We start from the raw sequence: 24,012 nt of genomic DNA, 5'->3' as shown, positions 1-24,012 counted from the left end.
GACCCATAGAATAATCACATTACGATAGCGCTGCCCCTCCACCTACGAGAGGTGAGGCCGCGGCGCTGCTTTCCATGCGGAGAAGCGGCATAGCGGGAAACGTAAACTGCACCAACTCTTTGCAATGTCTACTCACTATTGGTACGGCTGTATAAAGAGCGATTACAAGATGTGACCCTAAATGTAGCAGGGGTTTTTTTGTTTTCTGCAGCCAAAAAGAAAATACGCTGCGTCAAAAATCCCAGGTTGTGGGTTTTCACTGCTTTTTTTGCACCTTTTTTGGGGTGTGTGCTTTAAGTACATGTTTCATAAAGTTGGTTTTATGCACCAAAAAATGCTTTAAAAAGGCCTCAAAAAAAACCTTTGTTGCATTTTGATACCTAAGCTACTACAATGCCCAGCCAACGATGGGGAAGGTTGAGTTTGGTTCCAATGATTTTTGAGTTATTCAGCCTTTCGCCTGTTTTGTGATGGACGATTCATGCAAACAACATGCGGCTGTGAAATCATCTTTCCTTTTGGAAAAACTAAAGCAGCAGAAACAGTTAATGCGAAGCACAAATAAAAGCGCATCAACGGTTCGACAGCGATCTTCCAGAGTAGGAGGACGACTTTTCGGCACATTTCCAGCAGTTTGGGTGATTGAAGGATGTCAACAACAAAGTTGATCACCAAGTGACATTTCACCTTGTTTAAAATGAGAAATCCATCCACATGGAGGCTTCATTGTAGGCCGTTTGTAGCATAACAAAGGTTTCCGATGATTATTTTTCCCAAAAAGGACACAAAACGTCATAGCCGCTTATTGCTCATGTCAATCAGTCAACATAAAACAGGTGAAACATTGAAAAAAAAAAAAAATCACTGGAGCCAAATGCAACTTTCCCCAACTGTGTCGGCTGAAATACGGACACAGAAAGAATCCTAAAATATACACCCAGAGGCGGAAGGCTATACTACAAGCCCTTCGCCCTCCAGAAGATCATTTCTGCTTCTTGGGAGTATCCCTCGTATTTCCCAAACCCAATTTTTATCATCAGGAAATTATCACTGCATGGACTACAGCTCATGTGAGCCCTGGTCTGGCCACACCTCCTGCTCTGATAAGCAGCTCACTGTCCATAGACAATGTACACAGAAAGCTGTGGTGCAGGTGCGGCTTTTCAGTTCTGCTATATGAGGCATCTGAAAACTCTGTCACAGCTGCTGCACCCAGTAAACTAAGTGACACATCGCTGGAATCAGGGTTTCTCTTCCTATATTATGCTACCAAAAACCCGAAGACATATTCCCTTTAAGTTCAATAGGAAGTGAAAATCTACATTTCAGCCACATTATTGTGTATTTTTCTGCAGATCACTGGTAAATCTTCAGTTTAATCTGCAGCTACTGAATTCACGTAAGGTTTTCGCAGATTAGCAGAACTTTTCAGCAATGTGTGAACACACCTATAGGGTCAACAATCCACTGTGGGTTTAGACTTCATGTTCTCTCATGGAGAGGTATGCTACTAAAATTAAACCTGAAGGATAGTCTCCGCATTTCCATAGCATCACCCTGTCTCGCTCAGGCTTTGTAAAAGTTCATGCACGAATGCAGATGCTACTATTGACTTCCGAAGCACAGGAGGCAAACACTGAAGAAGAAGTCATGGAAGTGTTTCCCCAAGTATCTGCGCTAGTTATCAGGGGCAGCGATGCGTGCCATACACTGCAGGCACAACACTGTCATCAGCGGAACATCAACACCTTATTGCTGCGGAAAAACCAACAGATGGCTGAAATAAGCCTGCAGGATATTCCTCTAGGAAAATGTGCTGTTACAGTGCAAAATTAATAAAAAATTTGTTACTGAAGTTTTCCTAAGTATTTATTGTACTGCTTAAAATATTGATTTATATTCATTTAGTGGACAATTAAGACTAAATGGTTAATAAATAAAAATAGGAAATAGCTAAAAACAGGATTTAATCACATTTTTTATTGCAATCAGAACCTCTGACAGGTGTCAAAATAATGGACAGCTCATTGAATCCCACTGGACCCGATAACAAGACCAGTATATCCAGCAAAGCTTTGTGGCTTCCATTATTAACAGAAGCCACAATACAGATGTGATCAGAACTTAGCAAAAACCTGCTGACAGTTTCTGTTTATGTAATCTGACAGCATCATAGCGTAGGAGTAGAGACCATGATTCCTGCGACGTGTCACTTCCTAGGCTGTGTGTTGCTGTTTTAATAAAATCAGTGTTTTATCTTCAAAAGATTAGGACTAACTGTCTCGTCCCTCCTAGTCCTTCTGCTCTAGGTAACCTTGCCCCCACTGCACTGATTGGCAGCTTTTAGTCAAAGTACAGTGTACACAGAAAGCAGCCAATCAGTGGTGTGGGGGCAGGGTTATACAGAGCTCAGCATTCTGAGCACCGCTAGATCTGCTGCAGAGAAAACAATGATTGCAACAAAATGAACATGCAGACCAGCAAGTGACATATCACTGAAATCAGGGTCTCTGACTCTAAATCATGCTGCCATTAGATTACACAGCAAAAACCTGCTGACAGATTACTTTTAAAAGGTTTGTCCCAGGTTTGCAAGTAACCTATCCACCTATGGGTAATAACCCGCTAATCGCTAGCGGTCCCACTGCTGGGAACCTCACCGATCCCAAGACAGTTTGAATGAAGTGATTGGTACAATTGCCTCCCACAGCTCCTTCCATTCTCTATGGGACTACCAGATATGGCCGATTGCTATACAATGTGCCATAGACAATGAAAGGAGCCGTGGCACGCATGTGTGGTTTTTAATCCACTTCAGAACCCAATTCTCAAAATTGGTGTTAAACCCAGTGGTGGAAACCCAAGCAATCAGCAAGTTATTCCCCTTTCCTGTGGATAGATGAGATCCTGCTAAATTGGGCAATCCCTATAAAGGGAACCGGACGTTGGATTCATCCTGCGGGATCCACGGGCAGCATGGATCAGAGATCGGTTCTGGTTTTGCAGCAAGGTATCAATCACTCTGAAACAGCTAGGGGTCCCAGATTTTGAACCCCCACTTCACTACCTTTTATAGACTATCCAACTGACAGGTTATAGAAGATTAAAAAAAAAGTTGTCATGGATGATCCTGCAAATTGATATTAAGCAATGTTCTAATATAAGTTTATTACTGCCAGATACCGGGAGCTTGGTAAGAACGCTAGAAATGTCGAACATACAGTCAATTATGCGGTGCAGTTAGCAATGCAAAATAATGAAGCATTTATTCCACTTTTATACTGAGCATTAAAGAGCTAATAAGACATAACGAGTATTCTGTAAGATGTTCTGGAGAAGAGTCGTGCTTCACCATTAGTGCCATCCTCTGTAAACCACATTATAAACTCCGCACACAAGAAATTCTGAAGGCAGGCAGCTCTCCTCTCCCATCCAAAAGAAAGATCGTGCACCCCTGTTCATTTGTATCTTAACTCAAAGGAGAGAGAGTCTTAAAGGAGGGAACTAATAAGAAAACATGGAAGTCTACGCCCACCACTGCCGAGACATCTGTTTTAGTTAAAGGTGTTATCCGGCATGAAGCTACAAGTCTGCAGTCATGTAGTGACTGTCCTCACATCACGTGTACTGCACACTGTTAGGATTGTTCGGTACCGGCGCAGTGAACATGCGGTCACGTGCCCACTAGACGTGCATGGCCTCGTTCAATGCAAGTGTATTGAAAGAGGCTAGAAACGTCTAGTTGGAATGTGGCCGAAAGTATGCAAATCACATACTTGTGGTCACATGACCACCCGCTCTGGGCGCCAGAGAATCCTCACAGTGCGCCGTGCAGGCGATGTGACGACTCACAAGTCTGCAGTCACCCTAAGACCAGACAACCCATTTAATACTTGTACTAACAACAAATATGAAACATCCTTTGTTAGAATTCAAAATTCTGTTATTCTTCTTGGAAATGTAACAATACATTGACAAATGGGTGTCACCATTCCCCTTGCCGATCAGGTGCGTTCTTACACATTATCTCCTGACAAGGAGAATAGTAACACCCAGTGGTCAGGCATCCATTCCATAATCAATACCAGAGCCTCATGTCTAATTATTACCAGTCAGTGAATGCAGATTTCCCATGAACAAAGTACATTTTAATCAATAGATCTTGGAATAATAATAAGTTCCACAATTGGATGTGTTTACAAAAAATGTTCCTGTTCTGAGAAAATCTTAAAACTGTGCCCCTGCTGTGTACTGCGTAATAGCCGTGTCTTACCATGCAGAGCTGCTCTAGTACTGCATGCTACACTGTAGGTGTGAGGCTGTGAGGGGGAATATTTAGCAGGCGCAATTTCATAAGTCTTGTAGATGCCCTATAAATACACACACCCTCAAAAGAATCAAGATTAAAAAAATAGACCAGACACGTACCGGCTATCAGAATCTGAAGCAATCTCCTTACGGCCACCAAATCGAATTTGGCACTGTAAAAAAAAGAAAAAGACAGGAAAACAATTCATCAAATTAATAGTGGCATTCTGACAAATAAATGATGCATGTCACAAGCTTTTCCTATGAAAGTCTGATCTGTGGTGGATTCAGCCACCGGGATCTCTAGAAGAAAGGGGATGTAGACAGTACCAGCTGAAATGTAAGACTACGACCATGATCACACTTGGTTTCACACCTTTTTCAGATTCTCCTCACATTGGAAAGCTAATGCACTTGTCTTGGATTGTGAACAACATTAAATAAAGATTTTAAAAAAATCAGATTTACTTTCAACATAAAAATATGCTAAATTTACAAGTAATTAAAGTGACTGTCTGGACAGGAGATAAAAAACCATACACAAGACAATACCTATAAGGGATGATGACCTGATGGTTGTTTTCCCAAAGCTTCCTGCTAAGCAGCTTATTAGCTTGGGGACAATAAGACAGAGGTCTGTTCTGTGACTACAGTCTACCTACAGTGCCTACCGGGAGCATGACGTAGTCTCAGACACGCCCACTGTATCATCATTGGTCCAATCCTCGGCAATTCTGTCTCCCCTGATTGGCTGCTGTTTAGAATTACAAGCCCCCGAGGGGTTTACCTATAGTTCAGTACTTGGACGGCTCGGTTACTAAACCATCATTGAGAAGAAGATGGACATCAGGCAACAGACTGGAGCAAATGAGCCCAAGTTAAGGAGATCCCGAAGGATCAGTTTGTAGACAGGTTGTGCACTATGTTATTAGTAAGATTACTGTATATATTAAAAGTAATTCACCAAGAGAACAGCTGACCGCACCACCAGGACGTCCACTTGCCGAACACACCGACTTACAGCTGGAGCTGGCCACTCGATCTCGGGTGCTTAGCCAAAGAAGCATACAGGCACATCTCACGAACAAAAAGAAAGTGGCAGCATTCACCGATCTTCTTAAAACAGGTAAATCTTTATTCCATTAAGATCTTCACGGCTCAGGGGTGTACATACAACAGAGTGTTAGGTCGAAACGACGGCTGTTTCGCGCTGATCTGGCACTTCTACCCATAGAAGCACCAGATCGGCGCGAAACGGCCGTCGTTTGGACCTAACACTCTGTTGTATGTACACCCCCGAGCCGTGAAGATCTTAATGGAATAAAGATTTACCTGTTTTAAGATGATCAGTGAGTGCTGCCACTTTCTTTTTGTTCGTGGTATATATTAAAAGAATGCATGTTATATTGTACCTGTTTTACTGCGTCCAGCAGTCGCTCCATCAGAAACTGTCTTTTCAAGTCATTGTTCTGTATCCCTACAAGGAAGGAAACATTAATATTACTCATGGAAAAGTACTATGTACAGAGATGTACTAGGTAGAACATACTGTACTTCCTTTAAGGGTATGTTCACATAGCATTTGGGCCAAGCATCGGGACTTTCGTCTGAAGCCCTGAAAAATGGGATTAGGGCAAGACCCTTCAATGGCGCCATTTGCTTTAATGAGGCAGGTGGAGTTACTTTGTACTCTGTTTGGCCTCCGTTTCGACCTTTTTGAGGTGGGCACAAAAGTGGAGTTGACTGCAGTATTACTGTATATATCTGAGATGAAACACTTACTAAACCTAGGAACATGGTCTGTTTGTGTCTCTTTTTCACTTTTCTCCTCCATCCTCCTCCCATCTCTGTAGACCTCAATAGGTAGTAGTTATCTGATCACTGATGGATTTCAGATACTTTTCAGAATAGATGAGTTTAGGAGACAAGTTAAAAGGAGAAGAAGTGGCTCATAAGTGGAGAAAGAAGATTTCTCTTGTTAGGTATATGACAAAGTTTCTTATATTTCCTTTCACGATTGATTGATGCAAGGTTTATTGAAACAATGACTTCCGCTCCTCTTTACTGCCTTAATTTGTAACTGTATTCAAAGAAGAATCTGTTTTGGTTTTTTTTACAGATTTATTTTTTTAGGAATTATAAATAGTTGCTCACAAAATTGTAAGCTCAGGGACCTCATTCCTGTTAGATGAATTGCTGAATTATGTGTTACTCTGTTATGTCTGATCTGATTTGTAAATGAATCCACTGAATTGTAAAGTTCTGCTAAGTACAGTTATATGAAAAAGTTTGGGCACCCCTATTAATCTTAAGCTTAATGTTTTACAAAAATTGTTTTTTTTTGCAACAGCTATTTCAGTTTCATATATCTAATAACTAGGGTTGAGCGACCTTTAGTTTTTTAGGGTCGAGTCGGGTTTTGTGAAACCCGACTGTCTTAAAAGTCGAGTCGAGTGAAATCGGCCGACCACCGTGAAAAGTCGGGTTTCGGCCCACGAAACCCAATGAAGGATATTATTATTATTTTTTTTTCCTTTTTCTCTCTCTCTCTCTCTCGCTCTCTCTCTCGCTCTCTCTCTCGCTCTCTCTCTCCCGACCCCGCACAGGGGTCGGGTCGGGTGTCATGAGACGCCGACTTTGCCAAAAGTCGGCGACTTATGAAAATGCACGACCAGTTTCGCTCAACCCTACTAATAACTGTTGGACACAGTAATGTTTCTGCCTTGAAATGAGGTTTATTGTACTAACAGAAAATGTGCAATCTGCATTCAAACAAAATTTGACAGGTGTATAAGTATGGGCACCCTTATCATTTTCTTGTTTTAAATACTCCTACCTACTTTTTACTGACTTACTAAAGCACTTTTTTTGGTTTTGTAACCTCATTGAGCTTTGAACTTCATAGCTAGGTGTATGCAATCATGAGAAAAGCTACTTAAAGTGGCCACTTGCAAGTTGTTCTCCTCAAAACAACTGTAAAATGATCTGAAAACAAAGATTATTCAACATAGTTGTTCAGGGGAAGGATACAAAAACCTGCCTAAGAGATTTAACCTGTCAATTTCCACTGTGAGGAACATAGTAAGGAAATGGAAGAACACAGGTACAGTTCTTGTTAAGGCCAGAAGTGGCAGGCCAAGAAAAACATCAGAAAGGCAGAGAAGAAGAATGGTGAGATCAGTCAAGGACAATCCTCAGACCACGTCCAGAGAGCTGCAGCATCAACTTGCTGCAGATGGTGTCACTGTGCATCGGTCAACTATACAACGCACTTTGCACAAGGAGAAGCTGTATGGGAGAGTGATGCAAAAGAAGCCGTTTCTGCAAGCACGCCACAAACAGAGTCGGCTGAGGTATGCAAAAGCACATTTGGAGAAGCCAATTTACTTTTGGAAGAAGGTTCTGTGGACTGATGAAACCAAGATTGAGTTGTTTGGTCATACAAAAAGGCGTTATGCATGGCGGCCAAAAAACACAGCATTCTAAGAAAAACACTTGCTACCCACAGTAAAATTTGGTGGAGGTTCCATCATGCTTTGGGGCTGTGCGGCCCCGGGAATCTTGTTAAAGTTGAGGGACGCATGGATTCCTCTCAGTATCAGCAGATTCTTAACAATAATGTTCATGAATCAGTGACAAAGTTGAAGTTACGCAGGGGATGGATCTTTCAGCATGACAATGATCCAAAACACCGCTCCAAATCTACTCAGGCATTCATGCAGAATAACAATTACACTGTTCTGGAATGGCCATCCCAGTCCCCAGACCTGAATATCATTGAACATCTGTGGGATCATTTGAACAGGGCTGTCCATGCTCAGCGACCATCAAACTTAACTGAACTGGAATTGTTTTGTAAAGAGGAATGGTCAAAAATACCTTCATCCAGGATCCAGGAACTCATTAAAAGCTACAGGAAGCGACTAGAGGCTGTTATTTTTGCAAAAGGAGGATCTACTAAATATTAATGTCACTTTTCTGGTGAGGTGCCCATACTTATGCACCTGTCAAATTTTGTTTGAATGCAGATTGCACATTTTCTGTTAGTACAATAAACCTAATTTCAAGGCAGAAACATTACTGTGTCCAACAGTTATTAGATATATGAAACTGAAATAGCTGTTGCAAAAAAAACTATTTTTATAAAACATTAAGCTTAAGATTAATAGGGGTGCCCAAACTTTTTCATATAACTGTATATATAAAAAATACTATAATTATTATATACAAAAATGTTATGGTTAAAAGGGATTGTCCGGAAAAAATAAAACCTTGCCCAGGAAACCAGAAGCGTAAAAGATAAATTCAGCAATTCCAGCACCCACCTGGATCCAGTGCAGGCCTTTCCGTGCTGTGCACAGGGACAGGAAGCTTAGACATCACTGGACAACCAGTCACAGCACCGCTGCAGCTAGTGATTGGCTGCAGCAGTCAGGAGACATTGATGACCATGGGAGCCAACAACTGAGAATTAGTTATTTTTTATACATCCTGTCTCCCTGAGAAAGCTTCGATTTTGCCCAGTTAACCCCTTTAATCCTTTTTTCCCCTGGGATAAATAATGACTATCTATAATAAATTGTCCAAGATAGGAGAATTACCTAAGAAGTATTTTACCAGCCATATTGTGCAGCTTGATGAAAGGCCGTTTATGTAAAGAGCTTAACACCTAATAATCATTTCTTATCCTCCTATGCGATTACTGAAGCGGAATAAACCTTGGAACCTTTCTCCGGGTATTTTTAAGATGTCAATCCTCAATAGCCATCGGTAAACCTATGTGTTGTGACCCCAATGGCAGAGGGTCTCAGGAATAATGCTAAGTCTGTAAATACAGAAAACCAGCTCATAGGGCAGTGGTAACTGGGCTGACCATATATAACTAATCCTAGCACCACAAATACCAGCAGCCAGGGAACGTTCCTACGTTGATCCTAGACGTCTCGCGCCAGCCGGAGAGCTAACTACCCCTAGAAGGGAAAAGAAAGACCTTTCTTGCCTCCAGAGGAAATACCCCAAAGAGTTGGATAGAAGCCCCCCACAAATAATAACAGTGAGGTAAGAGGAAAAGACAAACATAAGAATGAGCTAGGTATTTAGCAAAGAGAGGCCCACTAGCTAATAGCCACACTGGAAATTCAAGAACCCCCGAACCGTCTAACGGCCCGGGGGGAGAACACCAGCCCCCTAGAGCTTCCAGCAAGGTCAGGAATCACATTTTGTACAAGCTGGACAAAAATGATAGCAAACAAATAATCCAAAAAAAACAAAGAATCAAGACTTAGCTTAATTTAGCACGAACCAGGACCAGCAAACAGGAGCAAACAGAATGTGTCTGATAACACCGATGCCAGGCACTGGACTAAGGTTCCAGGAGGTTTATTTAGCAACACCCCTGAAGTAACGACCCAGCTGGGTGCAAACAGAGGGAAGGAAATCCCAGAGTCATATCACTAGTAACCACTAGAGGGAGCCAAAAAAGTCTAATTCACAACAGTACCCCCCCCCTTAAGGAGGGGTCACCGAACCCTCACCAAGACCACCAGGGCGATCAGGATGAGCAGCGTGAAAGGCACGAACTAAATCGGCCGCATGCACATCAGAGGCAACCACCCAGGAATTATCCTCCTGACCATAACCCTTCCACTTGACCAAATACTGAAGCCTCCGCCTGGAGAGACGAGAATCCAAGATCCTCTCCACCACGTACTCCAACTCGCCCTCAACCAACACCGGAGCAGGAGGCTCAACAGAAGGAACCACAGGCACAACGTAGCGTCGCAACAAAGACCTATGGAACACGTTGTGAATGGCAAACGAAACCGGAAGATCCAAGCGAAAGGACACTGGATTAAGGATTTCCAATATCTTGTAAGGACCGATGAAGCGAGGCTTAAATTTAGGAGAGGAGACCTTCATAGGAACAAATCGAGAAGACAGCCACACCAAATCCCCAACACGAAGTCGGGGACCCACACCGCGGCGGCGGTTGGCAAAACGCTGAGCCTTCTCCTGTGACAATTTTAAGTTGTCCACCACATGATTCCAGATCTGCTGCAACCTATCCACCACAGAATCTACTCCAGGACAGTCAGAAGGCTCCACATGTCCCGAGGAAAAACGAGGATGGAAACCAGAGTTGCAGAAAAATGGCGAAACCAAAGTAGCGGAAGTAGCCCGATTATTTAGGGCAAACTCAGCCAACGGCAAGAAGGTCACCCAATCATCCTGATCTGCCGAAACAAAACACCTCAAGTAAGCTTCCAGAGTCTGATTAGTTCGCTCAGTTTGTCCATTAGTCTGAGGATGAAAGGCAGACGAGAACGATAAATCAATGCCCATCCTAGCACAAAAGGATCGCCAGAACCTGGAAACAAACTGGGATCCTCTGTCAGACACAACACTCTCAGGAATGCCGTGTAAACGAACCACATTCTGAAGGAACACAGGAACCAGATCGGAAGAGGAAGGCAGCTTAGGCAAAGGCACCAAATGGACCATTTTTGAAAAGCGATCACATACCACCCAGATGACAGACATACCCCGAGACACCGGGAGATCAGAAATGAAATCCATGGAAATATGTGTCCAAGGCCTCTTCGGGACAGGCAAGGGCAAGAGCAACCCGCTGGCACGGGAACAGCAAGGCTTAGCTCGAGCACAAGTCCCACAGGACTGCACAAATGACCGTACATCCCGTGACAAGGAAGGCCACCAAAATGACCTAGCCACCAGATCTCTGGTGCCAAAAATTCCCAGATGACCTGCCAACACCGAGGAATGAACCTCGGAAATGACTCTGCTGGTCCACTTATCAGGAACAAACAGTCTGTCAGGTGGACAAGAGTCAGGTCTACCAGCTTGAAATCTCTGCAACACACGTCGCAAATCAGGAGAAATGGCTGACAAAATAACTCCTTCTTTAAGAATACCAACAGGTTCTGTGACTCCAGGAGAGTCAGGCACAAAGCTCCTTGAAAGAGCATCAGCTTTCACATTCTTTGAACCTGGTAAATACGAGACCACAAAGTCAAAACGGGAGAAAAACAATGACCAGCGGGCCTGTCTAGGATTCAAGCGTTTAGCAGACTCGAGATACATCAAATTTGTGTGATCAGTCAAGACCACCACACGATGCTTAGCACCCTCGAGCCAATGACGCCACTCCTCAAATGCCCACTTCATGGCCAGTAATTCCCGATTGCCAACATCATAATTCCGCTCAGCAGGCGAAAACTTCCTAGAGAAGAAAGCACATGGTCTCATTACCGAGCAACCAGGGCCTCTCTGTGACAAAACGGCCCCTGCCCCAATCTCAGAAGCATCCACCTCGACCTGAAAGGGAAGTGAGACATCAGGCTGGCACAAAACAGGCGCCGAAGTAAACCGGCGCTTCAACTCCTGGAACGCCTCCACGGCTGCAGGAGCCCAGTTAGCAACATCAGAACCTTTCTTGGTCATATCCGTCAAAGGTTTAACAACGCTAGAAAAATTAGCGATAAAACAACGGTAGAAGTTAGCAAAACCCAAGAACTTATGAAGACTCTTAACTGACGTGGGTTGAGTCCACTCATGAATAGCTCGGACCTTGACTGGGTCCATCTCCACAGCAGAAGGGGGAAAAATAAACCCCAAAAAGGGAACTTTCTGTACTCCAAAGAGACACTTTGAGCCTTTAACAAACAAGGCATTCTCACGCAAAACCTGAAACACCATCCTGACCTGCTCCACATGTGAGTCCCAATCTTCAGAGAAAACCAGAATATCGTCCAGATAAACAATCATAAATTTATCCAGATACTTCCGGAAAATATCATGCATAAAGGACTGAAATACTGAGGGAGCATTAGAAAGCCCAAAAGGCATCACCAAGTACTCAAAATGACCTTCGGGCGTATTAAATGCAGTCTTCCATTCATCACCTTGCTTAATGCGCACAAGGTTGTATGCACCACGAAGATCTATCTTGGTGAACCACTTGGCACCCTTAATCCGGGCAAACAAGTCCGACAAAAGAGGCAAAGGATACTGAAATTTTACAGTGATTTTATTCAGTAGCCGATAGTCAATACAAGGTCTCAAAGATCCGTCCTTCTTGGCCACAAAAAAGAATCCCGCACCAAGAGGGGAAGAGGATGGACGGATATGCCCCTTCTCCAGAGACTCCTTGATATATGAACGCATTGCGGCATGCTCAGGTACTGACAGATTAAATAATCTTCCCTTAGGAAATTTACTACCTGGAATCAAATCTATGGCGCAGTCACAGTCCCTATGAGGAGGCAGAGCACTGGATCTGGACTCACTGAATACATCCTGATAATCAGACAAATACTCAGGAACTTCCGAAGGAGTAGAGGAAGCAATAGACACCGGCGGGGAATCAGTATGAATTCCCTGACAGCCCCAACTTGACACAGACATTGCCTTCCAATCCAGGACTGGATTGTGGGTCTGTAACCATGGCAGACCCAAAACGACCAAATCATGCATTTTATGCAGAACAAGAAAACGAATCACCTCCCGATGTTCAGGAGTCATGCACATGGTCACCAGCGTCCAAAACTGCGGTTTATTTTCCGCCAATGGCGTAGCATCAATACCTCTAAGAGGAATAGGATTTACTAACGGTTCAAGAACAAAACCACAGCGCTTAGCAAATGACAGATCCATAAGACTCAGGGCGGCACCTGAATCCACAAACGCCATAACAGGGTAAGAAGACAAAGAGCAAATTAAAGTCACAGACAAAATAAATTTAGGTTGCAAATTACCAATGGTGACAGGACTAACAACCCTTGTTAGGCGTTTAGAGCATGCTGATATAACATGTGTAGAATCACCACAGTAAAAATACAACCCATTCTGACGTCTATGATTTTTCCGTTCATTTCTAGTCTGAATTCTATCACATTGCATTAAATCAGGTGTTTGTTCAGACAACACCACCAGAGGATTAGCGGTTTTGCGCTCCCGCAAACGCCGGTCAATTTGAATAGCAAGCGCCATAGAATCATTCAGACTTGTAGGAATGGGGAAACCCACCATCACATTCTTAATGGCTTCAGAAAGGCCATTTCTGAAATTTGCGGCCAGAGCACACTCATTCCACTGAGTAAGCACGGACCATTTCCGAAATTTTTGGCAATACACTTCAGCTTCATCCTGACCCTGAGAAATAGCCAGCAAGGCTTTTTCTGCCTGAATTTCAAGATTGGGTTCCTCGTAAAGCAATCCGAGCGCCAGAAAAAACGCATCAATATTCGCCAATGCCGGATCTCCTGGCGCTAGCGAGAAAGCCCAATCCTGAGGGTCGCCCCGCAAAAAAGAAATAACAATTTTAACTTGCTGAGCTGAATCTCCAGATGAACGGGGTCTCAGAGAAAGAAACAATTTACAATTATTCTTGAAATTCCTAAACCTAAATCGATCTCCAGAAAACAATTCCGGAATAGGAATTTTAGGTTCAGACATAGGACTACTGGTAACAAAATCTTGTATACCCTGCACACGAGCAGCAAGCTGGTCTACACTTGTAATCAAGGTCTGCACATTCATGTCTGCAGCAAGCACACGCCACTCAAAGGTAAAGGGGAGGAAGAGAAGGAAAGAAAAAAAAAAAACTCAGAATTTCCATTCTTATTATCCCACTTCTGCAATGCTTTAAACATTCAATGTTGGCCTGGCATACTGTTGTGACCCCAATGGCAGAGGGTCTCAGGAATAATGCTAAGTCTGTAAATACAGAAAACCAGCTCATAGGGCAGTGGTAACTGGGCTGACCATATAACTAATCCTAGCACCACAAATACCAGCAGCCGGGGAACGTTCCTACGTTGATCCTAGACGTCTCGCGCCAGCCGGAGAGCTAACTACCCCTAGAAGGGAAAAGAAAGACCTTTCTTGCCTCCAGAGGAAATACCCCAAAAAGTTGGATAGAAGCCCCCCACAAATAATAACGGTGAGGTAAGAGGAAAAGACAAACATAAGAATGAGCTAGGTATTTAGCAAAGAGAGGCCCACTAGCTAATAGCAGAATATAGAAAGATAACTTATATGGTCAGCAAAAAATCCTATCAAAAATATCCACACTGGAAATTCAAGAACCCCCGAACCGTCTAACGGCCCGGGGGAGAACACCAGCCCCCTAGAGCTTCCAGCAAGGTCAGGAATCACATTTTGTACAAGCTGGACAAAAATGATAGCAAACAAATAATCCAAAAAAAACAAAGAAGCAAGACTTAGCTTAATTTAGCACGAACCAGGACCAGCAAACAGGAGCAAACAGAATGTGTCTGATAACACCGATGCCAGGCACTGGACTAAGGTTCCAGGAGGTTTATATAGCAACACCCCTGAAGTAACGACCCAGCTGGGTGCAAACAGAGGGAAGGAAATCCCCGAGTCATATCACTAGTAACCACTAGAGGGAGCCAAAAAAGTCTAATTCACAACACCCATGTTTGCTTATTCTCAAGCCACATAACCCTCCACCTCTACATTTAGTGCAGTCTCAGTGTCGTAAGTTCTCATATACACGTGAGAAAACAGTTTACATGAATGGCGACCAACACAACAATAAGGAACCATGATGTCTCCAATCCGTCTCAGAATCTGGCTTCCCTTTTCAGATCTATTGGTCAATATTTAAAGGGGATCTAATAATAATGACCTATCCTCAAAACGGGTCGTCAATAATAGATCAGTCAGGGTCTTACACCCTGCATCCCCATCGGTCAACTCCGGAGGTGGCCAGATGTAAACACGAACAGCACACCTCCATCTAATGGGTCTTCAACAGGGCTGTGGAGTCAGTCAGAGTCGTGGAGTCTGAGTCAGAGGCCATTTTTGTGGAGTCGGAGTCGGTGTCATGGAAATTGAGGAGTCGGAGTCAGAGGTTTGGTTTACCGACATCACAGTCCTTGCAGGGCTGTGCAGTTGGAGTCGTGGAGTTGGAGTCGGAGCCCATTTTGGTGGAGTTGGAGTTGGTGTCATGGAAATTGAGGAGTCGGAGGTTTGGCTTACCGACTTCACAGCCTTGGCAGGGCTGTGGAGTTGGATTCGTGGAGTCGGAGCCCATTTTGGTGGAGTCGGAGTCTGTGTCATGGAAATTGAGGAGTCGGAGTCAGAGGTTTGGTTTATCGACATCTCAGTCCTTGCAGGGCTGTGCAGTTGGAGTCGGAGCCCATTTTGGTGGAGTTGGAGTCGGTGTCATGGAAATTGAGGAGTCGGAGGTTTGGCTTACCGACTTCACAGCCTTGGCAGGGCTGTGGAGTTGGAGTCGTGGAGTCGGAGCCCATTTTGGTGGAGTCGGAGTCTGTGTCATGGAAATTGAGGAGTCGGAGTCAGAGGTTTGGTTTACCAACATCACAGTCCTTGCAGGGCTATGCAGTTGGAGTCGTGGAGTTGGAGTCGGAGCCCATTTTGGTGGAGTTGGAGTTGGTGTCATGGAAATTGAGGAGTCGGAGGTTTGGCTTACCGACTTCACAGCCTTGGCAGGGCTGTGGAGTTGGAGTCGTGGAGTCGGAGCCCATTTTGGTGGAGTCGGAGTCTGTGTCATGGAAATTGAGGAGTCGGAGTCAGAGGTTTGGTTTACCGACATCACAGTCCGTGCAGGGCTGTGCAGTTGGAGTCATGGAGTTGGAGTCGGAGCCCATTTTGGTGGAGTCGGAGTCTGTGTCATGGAAATTGAGGAGTCGGAGTCAGAGGTTTGATTTACCGAAGTCACAGTCCTGGCAGGGCTGTGAAGTTGGAGTCGGAGCCCATTTTGGTGGAGTTGGTGGAGTTGGTGTCATGGAAATTGACGAGTCGGAGGTTTGGCTTACCAACTCCACAGCCCTGGTCTTCAAGGGGATCATGTCCTGCAAAAATGATATTTAGCTGCAAATATAGTGCTTTCTCTGCAGGTAAGTAGCATTTAAATTATATCTGGAAGAGCAGCTACAGGGAGAAAGGAAAAGTTAGATTCTCCCTGCAGCTCTCTTCCGGTCATCGTGGCGGTGCAGATAGCTGTGACCACTAACTACACAACGTACGTTCTTCTGGAATGGCCAGTGATCAGCGGTGATCTGTGCAGAACACAAGCAATAAGTTTCCAAAATCTGCCAGAGGACAAAAAGAAATACATGGTGCCCGAGTAACTGTGCTTGGTTTGAATAGTCATTTTGTGTGATCACTGGAATTAAGGTGCTGGTGAATTAAATTGGATAATCCTCCTCAGTCAATGAAGCCAACAAACCCAAAGGATAAAGACGAGCAAAGGTTAAGGAGAAGGAATCAGGAGTTCTGCTGAATCATTAGCAATTTATCACGAAAAACAACAAAGTCAAAAGGCCGAGCCAATGAGTCACAAATGTTTTCCCTATTCTAGCTGGTGTTAGACTTAGGCTATGTGCACACGTTGCGGATTTCTATGCGGATTTTTCTGCTTAGTTTTTGAAAATTCCGCAGGGATAACACACTGCGTTTTACCTACGGATTACCCGAGGATTTACCGCTGATTTCCAGCGTTTTTTGTGTGGATTTCACCTGCGTTTTACCACCTGCGGATTCCTATACAGGAACAGGTGTAAAATGCTGCGGAATCCGCACAAAGAATTGACATGCTGCAGAAAATACAACGCAGCGTTTCCGCGCTCATTTTTCCGCACCATGGGCACTGTGGATTTGGTTTACATGGTACTGTAAACCTGATGGAAAACTGCTGCAAATCCGCAGGCAAATTCGCAACGTGTGCACATACCCTAAAGCTACACCAAGAAGATGACATTTTCACTGAAAGTGTAAGGCTACAATCGAGGCCATAAGTGCGCCTGGCTGTAGGGCTGTAAGTCATTCACCTGCAGATGCCAATTAATTATTAATTCAATTATGAAACAAAAGTGTGGACAGAGTTTCAGCCACCATTCATCTGGTTTCATCCTAAAGCCATTTTCATACTATACATTTCTGATTTGTCTTTTTGCAGAGGTTTTCCCAAAAAAAAAATGTCAAAAATTCCTGTATTTTCACAGAGAGTTTGGAACATTGCGGCAAAAAATAAAACCGCATTGTATGACTAATGCAAGCGGCTATATGTTTTGTAACTCGATTGATTGATTTTAACCACAGTGTGACACCTGCGGCCATAACTTTACAATTTCTGTTAGAAATTATAGCAAATTCTTCCGGGTGTTCATTATCACAACCCTACTGCTCAGCTGCACCCTATTTTTAGGAAAGTAACGTGAGCAGAAAAATGAGGAGGTTTGTGGGACCCTGATCTCCAAGCAGGGAACCGACAAATTGGAATTTTGGAAGACAGGACGAGGTATTATACTTAGTAAAATCATCAAACGTGGGCTACCCATCATTTTATTAAATAAGAAGGGCAGCCCCAGATTACCAATAGGTCCTCTTTAAAGGAAATTTGTCAGCAGTTTTTTGCTATGTAATATGAGAGCAGCATAATGTAGAGGAAGAGGGCCTGATTCCAGGGATGTATCACTTGTTCAGCAGTGTGCTGTAGTTTCAAAGTAATCAGTGTTTTAGTGGAGATTATCACTGTAGGACTAGGCGTCGCATGTCAGGTAGTCCAACTCATCTGTGTAACCCCGCCCCCACCACTGATTGTTTTCTGACTATGAACATAGTACACAGGAAGCTGCCAATCAGGGGTGTGTGGGCGGGGTTATACAAAGCTCAGCAGTCATAGCACTATCCCATCTACAGCAGAGAAAACAGGGATTTTATCAAAACTGCACCAAACAGTCCAGTAAGTGATACATCACTGGAGTCAGGTTCTCCGTCCCAATAACATACATTTCTCAGATTTAATAGCAAAAACTTGCAGACAAATTCCCTTTAAATGATGGAAGAGCTCTCAGATCATACGTCAAATGTATCCAAATTCCCACTTTCACCAAACAGATGCCAAAAGAGCGTACTTCTGACCTCCGTTGTGCTGGTATACTTCAGTACACATTTTTTTAAAGTAGGTGAAAAACAGCAGTCTGTGCTATACTGACAAAACAAGCCTAAAGGCAGGAGACCGAGGGATGTCTAGTTAGAACAGTGTTCCCCAACTCCGGTCCTCAAGAGCCACCAACAGGTCATGTTTTCGGGATTTCCTTAGTATTGCCCAGGTGATAATTGCATCACCTGCACAGGCAATAATACTATCACCTGGGCAATACTAAGGAAATCCCGAAAACATGACCTGTTGGTGGCTCTTGAGGACTGGAGTCGGGGAACACTGAATTAGAAGACCTCACAAACATTGAACGCTATGCTGCATAACGCACGCCGATGCATTACAGACAAGCTGCTTGCTCTAGCAATACATTCCCGATCAATCCTTTTAAACTAAAAAACAAAGCTGAACTTTTGCATTTGTCCATGAACTTCTGAACCTCAGCCCGACTCGGCGTCCCATGTCATTTACAGATTTCACCCAAGCTTTTGTTATAGTTGTGCTCAACCTAGCAGAGCTAAGAATAGGGAGCACCGTCAGTTTTATGTCAGCAACACACCACTGCAAGGAGATAATTATTAAGCTGGGGAAAAAAAAAAACTTTCTAGGAATTGGGTGGGCTTTTATAATGCAGAAAGAAAAGGGTCCCATTAGGAACCTGCCATCAGATTCATTCCTCTGCTCTACAAACAGCATGAATCAGAGCCAGTAGATTGACAGGTCTCTTTCACATAGGGACAGCCCTGACTACTCTGATGTGGTCCTTGGCCCTCTCTTCCCTGCTCCGCTCCAGTAGATTGACAGGTCTCTTTCACATAGGGACAGCCCTGACTACTCCGATATGGTCCTTGGCCCTCTCTTCCCTGCTCCGCTCCAGTAGATTGACAGGTCTCTTTCACATAGGGAGAGCCCTGACTACTCTGATATGGTCCTTGGCCGTCTCTTCCCTGCTCCGCTCCAGTAGATTGACAGGTCTCTTTCACGTAGGGAGAGCCCTGACTACTCTGATATGGTCCTTGGCCGTCTCTTCCCTGCTCCGCTCCAGTTGATTGACAGGTCTCTCTCACATAGGGACAGCCCTGACTACTCTGATGTGGTCCTTGGCAGCCTCTTCCCTGCTCCGCTCCAGTTGATTGACAGGTCTCTCTCACATAGGGACAGCCCTGACTACTCTGATATGGTCCTTGGCCGTCTCTTCCCTGCTCCGCTCCAGTAGATTGACAGGTCTCTTTCACATAGGGAGAGCCCTGACTACTCTGATGTGGTCCTTGTCCCTCTCTTCCCTGCTCCGCTCCAGTTGATTGACAGGTCTCTCTCACATAGGGACAGCCCTGACTACTCTGATGTGGTCCTTGGCCCTCTCTTCCCTGCTCCGCTCCAGTTGATTGACAGTTCTTTCCTACACAAGAAGAGACTAGTAAAACAACTAGAGCAGAGCGGGGAGAAGATGGCCAAAAGTCAGGTCTCCCATATACTTAATGTATGCAAATCGGCAGCCAGGTTCCAGCCGAGGCCCAGGCAGCATTCATGGTTCCTTTGAGGTGTTTGAATACCCTTGTGTGAGCCCTTAAAAAAATAAAGTTATTAATATAATTTTACAATTACAATGAAGAATTGTTCCCAGACCTCCAGTCACCATAATCTCCCCTTTACTACTTGTACTTATGAGATTATTACCCAGCACCACAATAGGTCAAGAAGCATTAGGGGACCCATTTGCATTGTGTACGTGAATGGTGCCATATTTATGTGGTCATTGTCAATTTAATAAACTTTGCATTAACCAACAATACAGGAGAATATAAGAAACTTTGCAATATATCTTATCAGATAAATCTTATTAATGCAATTATGATCCACTTTTTATGAATACATCCTCCACCCAAATTTCATTAGCTCCCAATCCCCTCATTAAAAATAGCTCAAACTGTCTTGGTCAAAATAAGATGGATCACCAGCATAGTGAGACATCAGTTTACACCTCCTATTATACCAGAGTGAGGTGTCAAGTCGCACCTCCTATTATACCAGAACAGTGAGGTGTCAGGTCACACCTCCTATTATACCAGCATAGTGAGATGTCAGGTCACACCTCCTATTATACCAGCAAAGTGAGGTGTCAGGTCACACCTCCTATTATACCAGTATAGTGAGATATCAGGTCACACCTCCTATTATACCAGCAAAGTGAGGTGTCAGGTCACACCTCCTATTATACCAGTATAGTGAGATATCAGGTCACACCTCTTATTATACCAGCATAGTGAGATGTCAGGTCACACCTCCAATTATACCAGTATAGTGAGATGTCAGGTCACACCTCCAATTATACCAGTATAGTGAGATATCAGGTCACACCTCCTATTATACCAGTATAGTGAGATATCAGGTCATACCTCCTATTATACCAGCACTGTGAAGTGTCAGGTCACACCTCCTATTATACCAGCATAGTGAGATGTCAGGTCACACCTCCTATTATACCAGCATAGTGAGATGTCAGGTCACACCTCCTATTATACCAGCATAGTGAGATATCAGGTCACACCTCCTATTATACCAGTATAGTGAGATATCAGGTCATACCTCCTATTATACCAGCACTGTGAAGTGTCAGGTCACACCTCCTATTATACCAGCATAGTGAGATGTCAGGTCACACCTCCTATTATACCAGCATAGTGAGATGTCAGGTCACACCTCCTATTATACCAGCAAAGTGAGGTGTCAGGTCACACCTCCTATTATACCAGTATAGTGAGATATCAGGTCACACCTCCTATTATACCAGCAAAGTGAGGTGTCAGGTCACACCTCCTATTATACCAGTATAGTGAGATATCAGGTCACACCTCTTATTATACCAGCATAGTGAGATGTCAGGTCACACCTCCAATTATACCAGTATAGTGAGATATCAGGTCACACCTCCTATTATACCAGTATAGTGAGATATCAGGTCACACCTCCTGTTACACCAGCACAGTGAGGCATTAGGTCACATCTCCTCTGAAAAAAACACAGCTAGGTATCAGGTCACATTTCCCATTATACCAGCACAATCAGACATCAGGTTACATCTCCTATGATACCTCCTTGCTCTTATACACTATAGAGCAAAGAGGGGAGAGGAAGAATGAGTAGAAATATGAGAGACACGTTCCAGCTGAGGCTTCAAGCCACAGTTTTAAGCCACTCTGATGCTGAATTCACAGCTACATAGCTCAAAACTGCTGTATCACGTCCTTCATGATGCTGTGATATGCAGAAAGAGGAGCAGGAAACCCTTATAACCGTGTGTGCTGTATATAGAAGACATCATAGCAGCTTATCTCTATCCACTAGATCACGGGGAACTGAAAATTAGAGAGCGGAAAACTGGTTAGAGAATACAAGTCTTATAATAACCAGAATTACAGTAGTGTTATCCCTCATGTACATGTGCAGGATAGCCGATTCTAAAAAGTTACCTGAAACAACCGGTACGCAGGTAACATGTAATAAAGCATCTAAGGCTCAGCTTACAGAGTACATAACAATGGTTCTGTTCATTGTGTGTACCCCGTGAAGAGTAAAGCATTACTGCGACACATCAGACACAGCACAGCCAGAAAATATATCCTGCTAGTAAATGCCAGATATTACGGCACATGTTAGAGGGGGGTTTATTACTGACATTTTAGCTGTGGGGTAAATTACCACAGGCTGGCTAGTAAATCAGATATCTATTATGTACAGCAGACTATAAAGATTTTACCATGTTACTGCTCTAGGAGAACAGTCCAGCAATTTGTACTGTGACAACCGCTGAGAGCCCTTACGGATACGCTGCACACCGACACCGCTAACCGGAGGAATGGTAATCCATGATTCATGGCTGATACAGTGTGCAGGCGCTAATATCATGTCAAGCTTCTGCCGCATACGCTCCTCATTCACACAAATGCATTCAAAAGGGTTCTCCGGGACATATATATATTAACTACCTATCTGTAGGATACACCCTCAATATCAGACTGGTGGGGGTCCGACAACCACCACAACCAATAATCACACGGCGTGGGATCGGCCCATGAACGTTTTTCACCTTTACACAAGATAGGTGATAAATGTGTGATTGCTGGGGGTACCCCAACGATTATGAGAACGGGGGGTCCCATGTCCACGAGCAGTGGTCATTCAGTACTGCGCTATTCATTCTCTATGGGACTAATAGCACAGCCGCTGGCTACACAATGAATCCCGCGGGTAAGCGATAAATGTCTGCTAGACAATCCCTTTAAGGAGGACCGGTCATCTCTCCTGACATGTCTGTCTTAGAAAATACTTCTCCAGGAATTAACAATTTTGGGGCCAACTAGTTTGAGAGTCTGTATTGTGCCACTTTGTAAACGTATGATTAAAATTGACAAATGGGCGTTACCATTTCCACTATTCCCTACACAGTTTGGCATGGTCAGCTCTGATAGGACAGTTTCATCCAGGCCTGGGGTTCAAGTCTGCAGTCACTCCCAGTGCGCGCTGGAGGGATTCTCCAATTCTGGGCCCAAGAGCGGGTGGTCATGTGACTGCAAATACGCGGTCTGCCGTGCCCGGCCTTGTACTTAGCTAGGCCGGACATGTCTAGTCAGCACATTTCTCTGCCCGCTCACGGCGCCGGAGAATCCTGACAGTGCGCACACTGCGTGATATGAGAACTTACAACTCTGCGGCCCCATAGACAGACTGCAGACTTGAACCCCAAGGCCAGAGAACCTCTTCAAAGAGAACCTTTTATCAGGATCAACCTGCGCATGCGCCACCACTGGTGCCATTTTATTGAAGACCGCTAGGAGATCAATGTGCGCATGCGCTGGCGCCATTTTATTGAAGCCTGCCACGAGGCGATTGTGTGCAAACACCAATCACGGTTACAACCACGGTGGCACAAAATATGTAACAGTAACAAGATACGGACACAAGACGCACCTGGGGGGCCGGAGCGGAGCAGAAGACCCTACCACAGGCCTGCGGAAAAAAAACGCATCAAGGTAAAAAATGCAGCATGTTCATTAATTTTGCGGATTTCCCGCATTGGGAAGCTCCGGTAAAAAAAAAGCGAAAAATCCACACAAAAAAATGGGCGAAAAACGCATGTGGATTTCCTGCAGAAAAAAATCCGGTTTTGTTCAGGAAATTTCTGCAAAGAATCCTGACGTGTGCACTTAGCCTAAATCTGAAGCAAAAGCATGATAGGCTCCATGTGAATACTAATGATGGCGGAGTACCTTATCATCAAGACCACTATTTGACTGCCCTGTCCCCTGATGATTCCCCTTTGGGATGAAACGCGTAGGGAGGTGGTCCTGAACAGGAACGGTCTATGCAGTCGTGTATTGATCCATTGGGTTTCTGACTGTCAGAATAGGAGGGGGCATCTTCTGTGTGGTATCTTCATCAGCTGGTGAGATTGGTCCATATTACTTTATTATGTACCCCCATTCATTTTTACAAGTATACCATGGGTGATCATCAGTGGTGCTGATTGTAACGGAGTTAGGCTTATAAGTTGGAGATTTGCCTTGGAAGTATAAGAAACCAATCTGTTATATAAATTATTGCTTGATCTCTTTATTGATAATCAGTTTATTGTCTGATTAACGATTGGTTAATACACATGTTTGGTTTTTATATGTTGTGTCTCTGTCCCTACATCATGGTGCTTTTAGATTCCATAGCAAAAACCTGACGACCAATTCACATGTAGCAGTTTC

At 44.1% G+C, this 24,012-nt stretch overlaps 1 protein-coding gene across 2 annotated transcripts in view; it reads right to left on the bottom strand.

Annotated features, from left to right (window-relative positions):
- Positions 1-24,012, bottom strand: part of SNX29 (sorting nexin 29) — a 565,512-nt gene that overhangs the window by 529,540 nt on the left and 11,960 nt on the right. For both annotated transcript variants that reach the window (XM_077275156.1, XM_077275157.1), the window contains exons 2-3: positions 5,721-5,785; positions 4,429-4,481 (exon numbers count right to left, since the gene is read on the bottom strand). In XM_077275156.1, coding sequence (XP_077131271.1) covers positions 4,429-4,481; positions 5,721-5,785 — 118 coding nt within the window. The remainder of the gene's footprint in view (positions 1-4,428; positions 4,482-5,720; positions 5,786-24,012) is intronic.

The sequence above is a fragment of the Ranitomeya variabilis genome, chromosome 7, assembly GCF_051348905.1.
Source record: "Ranitomeya variabilis isolate aRanVar5 chromosome 7, aRanVar5.hap1, whole genome shotgun sequence".
Classification (NCBI taxonomy): domain Eukaryota; kingdom Metazoa; phylum Chordata; class Amphibia; order Anura; family Dendrobatidae; genus Ranitomeya; species Ranitomeya variabilis.
This window is presented reverse-complemented; position numbering and strand designations above follow the sequence as displayed.